At 40.1% G+C, this 12566-nt stretch overlaps 1 protein-coding gene across 2 annotated transcripts in view; it reads left to right on the top strand.

The window, feature by feature from the left end:
- The window catches only part of LOC116876447 (cytochrome P450 3A12-like), a 46189-nt gene extending 34372 nt beyond the window's left edge, over positions 1-11817 (top strand). For both annotated transcript variants that reach the window (XM_032872625.1, XM_032872624.1), the window contains 3 exons: positions 883-1045; positions 10190-10350; positions 11755-11817. In XM_032872625.1, coding sequence (XP_032728516.1) covers positions 883-1045; positions 10190-10285 — 259 coding nt within the window. In that variant the 3' untranslated portion in view covers positions 10286-10350; positions 11755-11817. The remainder of the gene's footprint in view (positions 1-882; positions 1046-10189; positions 10351-11754) is intronic.
- Positions 11818-12566: the final 749 nt, after the last annotated feature.

Raw genomic sequence — 12566 nt, 5'->3', positions numbered from 1 at the left:
CACCACAATGCCATTATCACTTTTCCAAAATCCAAATTTTCCCTTAATATAATCAAATATTCAGGAATCTGTTTTAAATAAAATATAGGATTAACCTTCAAGGAATTTATACTCTCATGAAGCAGATAGACAGTGATTATACTGATTATATGTATCGGAGAGTTTGACAACACTAGAGTAGCATCATGTGCCCGTGTGAATCTTCTGACTTGTTTTTGAAAGTGAGAGGAGGTACAAGTGGAGACGATAGGGATGAAAAGAGAAAAATAGAACTTTAAATCATGGCGGGTGGGGTGCCTGGATGGCTCAGTTGGTTAAGTGTCAGGTCATGGTCCTAGGGTCCTGGGATTGGGCTCCACTTCAGGCTCCCTGCTCCGTGGGGAGCCTAGTTCTCCCTCACCCTCTGCCTGCCACTCCCCTCTGCTTGTATGCTCTCTCTCTTTCTGTCAAATCAATCAGTCAGTCAATCAATCAGTCATGGGAGGCATTTTCTCTACTTTCTTTTTCCATGAGCATGTGACCAATGTAAGTGGGAGTGGAGGCAGGAATTGACCTTTCCTTCAGTCAGGCTCATTTCCTGCTTGCCTTTCAGGGTGTGAACATCTCACCATCCCAAATGCAATTCTAATGTTTTAAGATAAATCTTCTTTTCAACAGCATTCATCTCATCTCAACAAGACTAAATGCTCCCATAGGGTATGGGAAATGCATAGGATCTATAATTTACTATTGTCACCACAGAATCAGCATAGCAAGATTTCAGTCACCAACCCCCAAAAGTGTGTCCCATATAGTCCTGGTAAGAATCCCAAATCCCAAACGTGTAGCTCTTATGGTTTCTGTGTTTCACTAACGTGTTCCCAACTTGTATTGTGGAACCAGGTTCAGCAAGAAGAACAAGGACAGCATAAATCCTTACACATACCTGCCTTTTGGAACTGGACCCCGAAACTGCATTGGGATGAGGTTTGCGACCACGAGCATGAAACTTGCCCTTGTCAAAGTCCTGCAGAACTTCTCCTTCAAACCTTGTAAAGAAACACAGGTCAGAGAGATTGCTTTCTACATAAATAGTATTTTATTGTTTTGTATTCAAACTAAGAGATAAGTAATGGATATGTGTGAGTCAGTGGGGAGGGGTCACTTATCCTTAATAATTTGTTCTATCAGCCAAGAGAATCTATTTGGAGTCATGTGTGACCATTATTCAGCTCATGAGTGCCATGTCTGTGATTTATGACCACTCAACCATAAGAGTCATCTAGTCAGTTACATAGCTTGGCATGCTTATGCACAGACCTTTGAACTTGAGCAATGTTTTAAATTTCTCTCAAGTCCACTGAAAGGAAGGAAACATGTTGTGCATAGTCTTGACATGCAGTGATTATCATGACATGACTTTTTTTTTGTTGTTTTGGTCTTTTTTAAGATTTTGTTTATTTATTAACAGACAGAGAGCACAGGTAGGCAGAGAGGCAGGTAGAAAGAGAGGAGGAAGCAGTCTCCCCACTGAGCAAAGAGCCTGATGCAGGCTCAATCCCAGGACCCTGGGATCACAACCAAAGGCAGAGGCTTCAACCCACTGAGCCACCCAGGCGCCCCCATGACATGACTTTTGAAGGATGATCTTCTCCACCACAACTTACAGACACTCTCATGACTGTGGTTCTCAACCCCATTTATACATTGGAATCGGTGGGTTCTTTTGAACCGAAGAATACCTGGGACACACAGAGGGGAGATCATCCCTCTTCTAGGAGAGCATCCTTGAGAGGCAGTGTTCACGAAGATGCCTCTCCAGGAACAAATGAGCGGGCTGGTACCTTTTGCTCCCCCACTACTCACCAGAAACACAGAGTCACCTGTAGGAAGCAGCACAATGCTAGTACTGACTGCCCAACTCGCTTACACTGAGCCCCACCTCCCTGTGCTCTGGTGGGACTACACTTCTCAGTCAGGCTTGCCTCCCAGCATAACAGACCCTTTCCCCAGAAGACCAGCATAAACCCTTCCTCACACCAAGCCTCCTGACCAGAGTGTTCTACAGGGCCTCAGTTCTGGTGGAGTCGGTGTCAGGTCTCATTTCACAAGCAGACCAGAGCACACCTAGTTAAAACTCACCACTTTCAGGCCAGGGACCAAACATTGCCCACAGCAAGCAAGGAGAGCCTCTACAGACAGCTGGCCTGAACAATAGAGCTGCCAAAACCCAACAGCAGAGCCCAGGCACCACACACCAGTGACACTCTGTGAAGCTCCAGGCCCTGGGTGCTACATGACCTCTTATCCATAAAGCCATTACTTTCAGGAGCAGGAGACATAACTGGCTTTTCTAACAGAGAAGAAGGCAGAGACCTAGACAAAATACCAAGATGGAGGAATTTACCCCAAATGGAAGATCAAGATAAGACCACAGCCAGAGATTTATGTAAAACAGTTATAAGTAACAGACCTAATGGAGAACTTAAAACAACAATCATAAGGATACTCACTGGGCTTGAGAAAAGAAGAGAAGACATCAGTGATACCCTAAACGGAGATAAAAGAGTTAAAATAAGAATCAATCAGAGATAAAGAATGCAATACATGAGGTTGAAAACAAGCTTGATGCAGTGAACAGCAGCTAGAGGAAGCAGAGGAATGAATTAGTGACCTAGAAGATAACGGAAATAACAGAAAATAATGAAGCTGAACAAAAGAGATAAAGAAGAATTATACAACACAAGAATAGATTTAGGGAACTCTGTGATTCCATCAAACATAATAACATTTGTATTATATGAATCCCTGAAAAGGAGAGAGAAAAAGGGACAGAAAATTTATTTGAAGGAATAATATCTGAAGTCTGGGGAAGGAAACAGACACCCCGACTCCAGGAGGCACAGAGAACTCCCATCAAAATCAAATAATCAGGCCAACACCAAGACATGTAATTAAATTTACAAAATAGGATTGCCTGACTGGCCCAGTCAGTAGGACATGCGACTCTTGATCTCAGAGCATGAGTTCAAGCCCCACACTGGGCATGGAGCCTAATTAAAATAAAAAATAATAATAATAATACAGAAAAATTTAAGAACCTTTTGAAAAAATCTGCAAAATATAGCAATAAAGAAAAAATCTTAAAAGCACCAAAACCAAAGTGGTCTTTACCTTAGAAGGGAAAACCTATAAGGCTAGCTGGGGATTTCATTTTAGAGCTAAAGATACCTGCAGATTGAAAGTGATGTGATGAAGAAGCATTTATCGTGCAGATTGATGTCAATAGAGAACTGGAGTAGCAATACTTACATCAGACAAACTAGACTTTAAAACAAAGTCTATAAAAAAGAGACAAAGAAGGGCATTATATAATCATACAGGGGACAATCCAACAAGAAGATCTAACAGTTGTAAATATTTATTAACCAACGTAGGAGTACCCAAATATATTAAACATAATAACGAATATAAAGGAACTTATTGATAATAACACCAGAACAGTGGAAGACTTTAACACCCCACTGACAGCAATGCACAGATCATCTAAACAGAAAATCAGCAAGAAAGCAATGACTTTTAATGACACCCTAGACAACGGGACTTAATAGATATATTGAGAGCATTCCATCCCAAAGCAGCAGAATGCACATTCTATTCAAGTGCACATGGAACATTCTTCAGAATAAATCACATATTGGATCACAAAACAAGCCTCAAAAAATACAATAAGATTGAAATCATACCATGCACCTTTGTTGACCACAACACTATGAAAAGAGACATCAAACAAAATAACAAATTTGGACAGACCACAAATACATGGAGACTAAACAGTGTTACTAACAATGCATGGGTCAGCCAGGAAATCAAAGAAGACCTTAAAAAAATACATGGATACAAATGAAAGTAAAAACACAATGACCCCAAACTTTTGGGATGCAGCAAAAGCAGTCCTAAGAGGGAAATTTATAGCATAGAGGTGTGCCTCAAGAACAAGAAAAATCCCAAGTAAGCAACTTAACCTTATACTTAAAGGAGCTAGAAAAAGAACAGCAAGTGAAGCCTAAAACCAGCAGGAGGAAGGAAATAATAAAGATTAGAACAGGAATAAGTGATATAGAAACCATAAAAACAATAGAACAGATCAATGAAACCAGGAGCTCGTTCTCTGAAAAAAATTGGTGAAATTGACAAACCTCCAGCCAGGCTTATCAAAAAGAAAAGAGAAAGGACCCCAATAAATAAAATCACAAACAAGGGATGGGAAATAACAACCAATACCACAGAAATTTTTTAAAAAATTATAAAAAAAATAAAAAATAAAAAATAAAAAAAATTATGAGAATATTATGAAAACCCATATGCCAACAAATTAGACAACCTGAAAGAAATGGATAAATTCCTAGCAATATATAAACTACTGAAACTGAAACAGGAAGAAATAGAAAACTTGAACAGATCAATAATCAGCAAAGAAATTGAATCAGTAATCAAAAAACTCCTAACAAACCAGAGTCCAGGGCCAGATAGTTTTACAGGCAAATTCTACCAAATATTTAAAGAGTTCATGCCTATTCTTCTCACAGATCTCTTCTATGAGCCCAGCATTGCCCTGATACCAGCACCAGATAAAAGATTCCACTAAAGAAAACTACAGGGGCGCCTGGGTGGCTCAGTGGGTTAAGCCTCTGCCTTCAGCCCAGGTCATGATCTCAGGGTCCTGGGGTCGAGCTCCGCATCAGGCTCTCTGCTCGGCAGGGAGCCTGCTTCTCCCTCTCTCTCTGCCTGCCTCTCTGCCTACTTGTGATCTCTCTCTGTCAAATAAATAAATAAAATCTTTTTAAAAAGAGAGAGAGAGAGAGAACTACAGGCCAATATCCCTGATGAACATGGTGTAAAAATGCCCAATGAATACTAGCAAACTGAATCCAACAGTACATTAAAAAAAAAAAATCATTCACCACAATCAAGTGGGATTTATTCCTGGCTTGCAAGGGCGATTCAGTATTTGAAAATCAATCAATGTGATACACCACATTAATAAAAGAAAGGATAGGAAAGATATCATTTCAAGTATTTGACAAAGTACAACAACCATTCATGATAAAAGTCCTCAACAAGACACATTTTGAGGGAACATACCTCAACATAAAAAGGCCACATATGAAAAACCCACAGCTGATATCATCCTCAATAGGGAAAAATGGAGAGTTTTTCCTCTATGGTCAGGAATAAGACACATGTCCACAGACATCACTGTTATTTAACATAATAGTGGAAATCCTAGCCACAGCAGTCAGACAACACAAATAAAATGCATCCAAGTCAGCAAGGAAGAAGCTGAACTCTCACTACGTGCAGATGACATGATACTCTATATAGAAGACCCAAAACCTCCACTAAAAAGCTGCTAGAACTGATCAACGAATTCAGTAAAATTCGCAGGATACAAAATCAATGCCAGGAATTTGTTGCATTTCTATACACCAAGAAGGTAGCAACGGAAAGAGAAATCAAGGAATCAATCCCATTTAAAATTGCACCAAAAATTAAGATGTCTAGGAATAAGCCTAACCAAAGAAGTGAAAGACCTGTGCTCTGAAAACTATAAAACAGAGATGAAAGAAATTGAAGAGGCACAAAGAAATGGGAAGACCTTCCATGCTCTTGGATTGGAAGAACAAATATTGTTAAAATGTCCATACTACCCAAAGCAATGTACATGTTTAATGCAATGTGTTTCAAATATCAACAGCATTTTTCACAAATCTGGAACAAATAATCCTAACATTTGAAAGGAACCACAAAAGAATCCAAACAGCCTTGGAAAGAAGAGCAAAGCTGGAGGCATTACAATTCCAGACATCAGGTTAGATTACAAAGCTGTAATGATCAAAACAAAATGACAGTAGCACAAAAATAGACACACACGTGAGTGAAACAGAATCAAAAGCCCAGAAATGAACACACAACTATATGGTCAGAGAATCTTTGACAAAACAGGGAAGAATAACAAAGGGAAAAAGACAGTGTGTTCCACAAATGCTGTTTATTAAACCAGACAGCAACATGCAAAAGAATGAAACTGGGCTGCCTTCTTACACGATACACAAAAATAAATTCAAAATGGATTTAAGATCTAAAGGTGAGACCTAACACCATAAAAGTCCTACAGGAGAATATGGTCAGATATCTCTTGGACATCATCCACAGTAACTTCTTTCTACATACGTCTCCTGAGGCAGGGGAGACAATAGCAAAAACAAAAACAAGAAAACAAACAAAAATACTACGGGGACTTCATCAAAATAAAAAGCTTCTGAACAATGAAGGAAATAACAGAACTAAAGGCAATCTACAGAATGGGAGAAGACATTTGCAAATCACATATCTGATAAAGGGCTGATAGCAAAAGATATAAGAACTTATAAAAGTGAACACCCTGAAAATAATTAAGGAGGGCACGTGTGGTGATGAGCACTGGTTATTATACGCAACTAATGAATCGTTGAACACTACATCAAACACTAATGATGTACTTAACTATATGTTGGCTAATTGAACATAATAAAAAACAAAACAGAAATAATCCAGGTTAAAAAATGGGCAGAAGACAGGAATAGACATTTTCCCAAAGAAGGCATAGAGATGATGAACATACACAGGAAAAGATACTCAACATCACTCATCTTCAAGGAAATACCTATCAAAACTACAATGAGATGTCACCTCACCCCTGCCAGAATGGCTAAAATCAACAACATAAGAAACAACAGGTGTTGGTGAGGGTGCAGAGAAAGGAGAACCCTCTTGCACTGGTCATGAGAATGCAAACAGGTGCCACCACTCTGGAAAACAGTATTGAGGTTCCTCAAAATGTTAAAAATATGACTACCATGATAGGTATGAAGGAGGGGACTTCTTGTGATGAGCTCTGGATGTTATATGTAAGTGACTAATCACTAAATTCTACTCCAGAAACCAGTATTACACTATATGTTAATTAACTACAATGTAAATTAAAATTTGATACCAAAAAAAATAGTACTACCCTACAATTGTACTACTAGGTATTTACCAAAAGAATACAAAAATACAAATTCAAAGGGATATGTACACTCTGATGTTACTCGCAACATTATCTACAATAGCCAAATTATGGAAAGAACCCAAATGTCCACTGACTGGTGAATGGACAAGGAAGATGTAGCATATATATACAATGGAATGTTACTCGGCCTTTTACAACATGGGTGGAGCTAGAGAGTATTACGCTAAGTAAAATAAGTCAGAGAAAGACAAATGTATGATTTCACTCATATATGGAATTTAAGAAACAAAACAAAGGGGAAGAAAGAGAGAGTGGCAAACCAAGAAACAGACTCTTGATGATAGAGAACAATCTGATGGTTACCAGAGAGGAGGGGGTGGGAGGAAGGGTGAAATGGGTGATAGAGATTAAGGAGTATGTACACTTGTGATGAGCACAGGGCGATGTACGGAAGTGTTGCCTCACTATGTTGTATACCTGAATCTCATATTATACTACATTAACTAACTGGGATTTAAATAAGAAAAATTTTTAAAAATCAATAAAAATCCTGATGCCCAGGTCATCTGAGATTTTTCCAACATAGCTCACCCAGAGTGTGGCTTTAAAAGTGCCTCCATGGATTCTCATGAGGACACAAGGTTGAGAATCCGTGGTGTGAAGCGTGTCTGCCAGATGTGATGGACTCCCATGATCTAGGCCATCCTGGGTGCTTGGCCCCACCTTCTGCAAGCCGGGCTCCAGTCAGGCTGTGTTCCCCTTTCCAACCCAGTCCGAGTTCTATGAAGGCTCAGCACGCTCTCCTCCCATCTGTTCTCATCCTTCCAGGCCTGGTCAGTCCCCAAACCCCTCCCTGGAGCCTCCCCATGCACCAGATCCCGTTCCCTCCTCTGCTCTGTTATAGGATACTGCAGGCCACTGTCATCAGCAGAGTCCCCAAGATGAACGCTTTGTCATTAATCCAGCCACTCCGTTCTATGTTTTCTTTGGACCTAGGAACGTCTTTAACTAGCATCTCATTTAATTCCTTTCTTAAACTCCCACCAGTGGCTTATAGTCATCCAGTAAAGTTCACAAGTGATTTGAAGTTGATTGAGAGCCCTGGGATGTAAATTGTGGAGAATTTTAATTTTAATAATTTAACAAATGACATTTGTGTATAGGCTTGGGGTGTGTGTATGTGTGTGTGTCTTGTCTGTCTTTCTGCAGGGGAAATACAAGCATGCCATTTAAAATTTTAAAATAACAAGTTACATTTTTAGAAGGATCTGGAAAACATAAAGAATTGTTGCCACTGAATCATCTCAAGCAAGGCTGTACAATACGGCCTACTTTTAGGACTTGTGCATTTATTATACAGCTCCTCCCTTTATTATACTTTTCAGAGAAGAGGAGGAAGATGGAATTGGTCTCCATTTTATTTGTGGCTTTGGGGCAGCTGCATAGCAGTGACTGACTACAAACGAGGGTCTAAGCCCTGAGAGAAAGCAGGGCTCTGGCACACCCAAGCTGGGGCAGACAGTCCCTGAAAGCTCCTGCTCACCCACGGGCTGGCAGTTCTCACCTTCCAAGGCATTTGCATACCCTTCAGTCAACCAACATTAGAAGGTGACTGCTTGTGGCTACCCCACACTTTAGGATAGTGACTGGGAGAGAATGGGGCTAAAGGTTCACTCAGAACACTGTGGGGTCTTCAACAGCTCACCATTTGCCTTATATTCTGGAGCCAGGAGATGGTAGAGAACAACCATCATGCTTCACGAAGAACTCCTGCCATCAGGAATGGATGGTTCCACTGGGAGAGGTGACAGGATCTTTAGCAGGGACGATGGCCACACATTAAAGTGTTTAAGACCCACTCGGGTTTACTTTGCAAGCTTGAACATACACAAAATATACTCTGTATTGCTTTTGAAAATGCTTTGACATGATGCCTAAGAATCTGGTTTAAGAGAAGGGAGTTGAGGGAAATTGGAAGGGGAGGTGAACCATGAGAGACTTTGGACTCTGAAAAACAATCTGAGGGCTTTGAAGGGGCGTGGGGTGGGAGGTTGGGGGAACCAGGTGGTGGGTATTAGAGAGGGCACGGATTGCATGGAGCACTGGGTGTGTTGCAAAAACAATGAATACTGTTATGCTGAAAAGAAATAAAAAATTAAAAAATAAATAAATGACCAAGAAAAACTGAAAAAAAAAAAAAAGCCCTCTGAGAAATAATGTTATAGATTTCTAGGGAAGAACTAATTATTGACTTTTCTATTTACCTACCTAAATGGATTCAAGGACTTCATTGAAGCACCAAATAACGCTCCCATAAAAACCTCTTGTTTTATAAAAATATCTTCAAAATTGTTCTTAAAAAAAAGTCTTAAGAATGTCTAAAATGGTCAAAAAATGCCAGTGCTGGGAGATAAGCATTATCACTAAGGCTAAGTAAATTTACATAAACTAGTAATAAGTCACTAATTTATGCATGCCTAAAATCCAGGCCTCAATCCAGGTTTTGTGTTTTGTGTGTTTACTTTTGGATACATGGTTCTCCAGCTCTAGCTATGCTACTATTACTATTATTGTTTATTTATTTTTGTTTGTGATCTAATAAAGCAACCTGAAATCCTCTCAAAAAAAAAAAAGATAGAAATTAAGATCAATTACAAACCTTTCAATATCAGGAACAAAAGAGAATGAACTCTTTAGACAATTTTCCCATCCTCTTATTTTATTTAAGCATCGATTCTAAGAAGAAACATTATTTGTAGAGACAGAACGTAAAATAAGTAAATAAATACAATGTTAAATAAAAGTTATTTTATTAAAAATTAAATAAAAAATGAAAGTGTCCTGAAAAAAAAAAATAAATAAACGTTTATTCCTTTTACTTAAAATTAAAGCGAAAGGACCACAACAAAATTTGATCCCCAGCCTGGTACAGAGTAGGTGCTCAGTAGGTATTTGCTGAATGAGTGATGGATGTATCCTCCCACCCCCCAGTCTCGACAGTTTACAGAGTAGGAGTAAGATTCCAGATATAGGAGTCTAATAGTAGTATTTATGTGTTTGAAAAACATTATTGTCCTTCATGTTTCTTGTCTCCTTTGGTTTTGTTGTCAGTAGGACTTCATTCCTGGTTTTCATATGCTTGTCTAACTGTTGTAGATTCACCTGGAAAGGAGCACTCAAGGGGCTGTTAAACTGGAAAAACCCATTGTTCTCAAGGTAGAGCCAAGAGATTGGAGTGTAAACAAAGCCTGACTTTCCCTAAGGACTTCCCCTTTGTTCTTCAAGATCCTGGATCACCAGAGACTTCAATTTACTTTGTGAGTAAAACCCAGAAATGAAGATGGCCTTCATGTATTGCCTGTGACAGATGACTAGGGATTCTGTACATTCGTTTAGCTTTCTCCAGTGTCTGTGTGGAGCATTTATTGTGGAGAGTAAAAGAAGTCACTAAAAAGTGCCAGAGATGTAGACTCAGCCTGTCTGGTTAACATAGACTACCCCCAGTTAGTACCATCTGTACCCCTGACCGTTGATCAAGAATAAAACTTCCTTAACAATTTTATCAACAAACTTTAAGGGAGACAAGAATTACTGTGATGACTGTAGTAGTGGCATTTATATCACATGTCTTATTTTAAATAGTCTACATTAAATATTACACTGAGCCAGTCAGTCAACAACTCTTTACAAAAATGCTAACCAATGCCTTTGTGTACATTAAGGGGGAATCCGTAGAACTGAGGAGTGAGAGCCAGTGACTAAATGTTTTGACCATTATAGTCGCTGGGTGGGTGGAGCTCGTTCAGAACTCCAATGTGATATATTATGATAAGTGAGAGTTAATCCACTGTGATTTTGCCCATTGGTCAGAAAGTATATTCACAATTTAATTCTACAGGTTGTGGAGCACAAGTTTTTTGTAACTTTCGACTGAAGCACTTAGTATTATATGATTCCTTTTGATTTCATGTTTTCATCTCATCTGCCCTGTTTTTCTGGTAGGCAGGGAACATGCTTTCTCTTTGTGTTTCAGCCTCAGCTCCCAACTGTCCTGACACAATGAACATCAAATCAGGGACAGTTGATCGGCCAGTGCATTGGACAGAAAGGCTAAAAGCATTTGTCCATTTCGGCTGGTATCAGGAGCTGCACAGGAGTCTTCTGTTTCCTTCCCCACCCCATCCCTACTTTCCCTTCTCCTCTCTTCTCTTCCTTTGCCTCCCTTCCTAGATAATTCAGTCCTAAAGCCAGAGGTGGGACACAGCCAGGTGGGCAGCCCCATATTTGGGGTCAGGGGCTAAGAAGGGAGTCACACTGACTCCAAATCAGAAAAATCAGAAACTAAGTAGGGTGCAAAGGGTAGTCACATGAAGAAGCAGCCTGGCATGGGTGTGGGAGCCCGAGCTAGGTAAGAAAGATGTCCACACATAGGGGTGGTCTGTCAAGAGTCCACAATGGGACGGGGTAAGAAGACCTCAACACCACCTCTGGCATATTCTTACCAGGGAGACAAACCTGCAAAAAAATTCTCAAAAAATCAGACAAAACCAAATAAAAGAATATCTACTCTTAATCTATAACTAGTGTATAATCTTCAATAAAATCAAGGTCCTAAAAGTGATTAAAAAAAAAAAGAAAAAACAAGCCCAGATTGGAGGCACTTGCCCCCCCCAGCCCCACCTCAAAGCAAACCAAGACTAATGAGTTTCAATCTATCCCAGGAAGGTGACATTTTAACAGTCCATCTGAAATTTCCTGATGGCCACTGGTGAGTCATCTTCAGGGTAGAAACCCTGCAAGTCCATCCTCCAGAAGGAAGGTGTCTTGACTAGAAACAATCCTTTCTTTTCCCTCTGTGCACTTCTTGCCCCACCCTTCTCCCTAGAAAACCCCGCATTTTGTACATTCCTGGGAGCAACTACCTACCTGCCAGGTGGGATGGTGCCAATTCATGAATCCCTTAATAAAGCCAATTAGGGCTTCAACTTGATCGCTGGAATTCTGTTCTTTAACAAAAGCCTTAACTTAGACGAAGTAAGTGTTCCAGACTGAAGTAAAGAGACTAAAGATAGGTGAAATGTAAAATCAGTGACCAAGTGAGGTCCTTCTGCTATAAAGGACATTGCGGGGACACTGGGGAAACGGGCTCTGATGGTTACTCGGCAGAAATGTGTCAGCGCCCACTTCCTAGCTTTGAGGGAGAATGTCTTTGTAGGAATGACGGGATTCTGAAACATTAGATCAGCAATTTACTTTGAGATGGATCAGGAGCAGAGTTCTTGGAAGAGACTCTTCTGGAAGCTTGTGATTGTTCTCAGGAGAAGAGGGTCACAGAAGCAGCCTACACAGCTCTCTACATCCCTACCTTAGTCTGACTCGTATTATTTAATGCAACAAGGCAGGACCACACAGTGATGAGAGATCGGGAGCTCTGAGACCGGAGCTCCTGGGGTTTGAATGCCATCATAGTCCAGGACTGAGTTTGGACCAATCAGTGGCTTTGGGTGGAAGAGGTAAAGGTGCCCCTTTTGCA

Source organism: Lontra canadensis, unplaced genomic scaffold (assembly GCF_010015895.1).
Source record: "Lontra canadensis isolate GAN:19392208 unplaced genomic scaffold, GSC_riverotter_1.0 scaffold45, whole genome shotgun sequence".
Classification (NCBI taxonomy): Eukaryota; Metazoa; Chordata; class Mammalia; order Carnivora; family Mustelidae; genus Lontra; species Lontra canadensis.
This window is presented reverse-complemented; position numbering and strand designations above follow the sequence as displayed.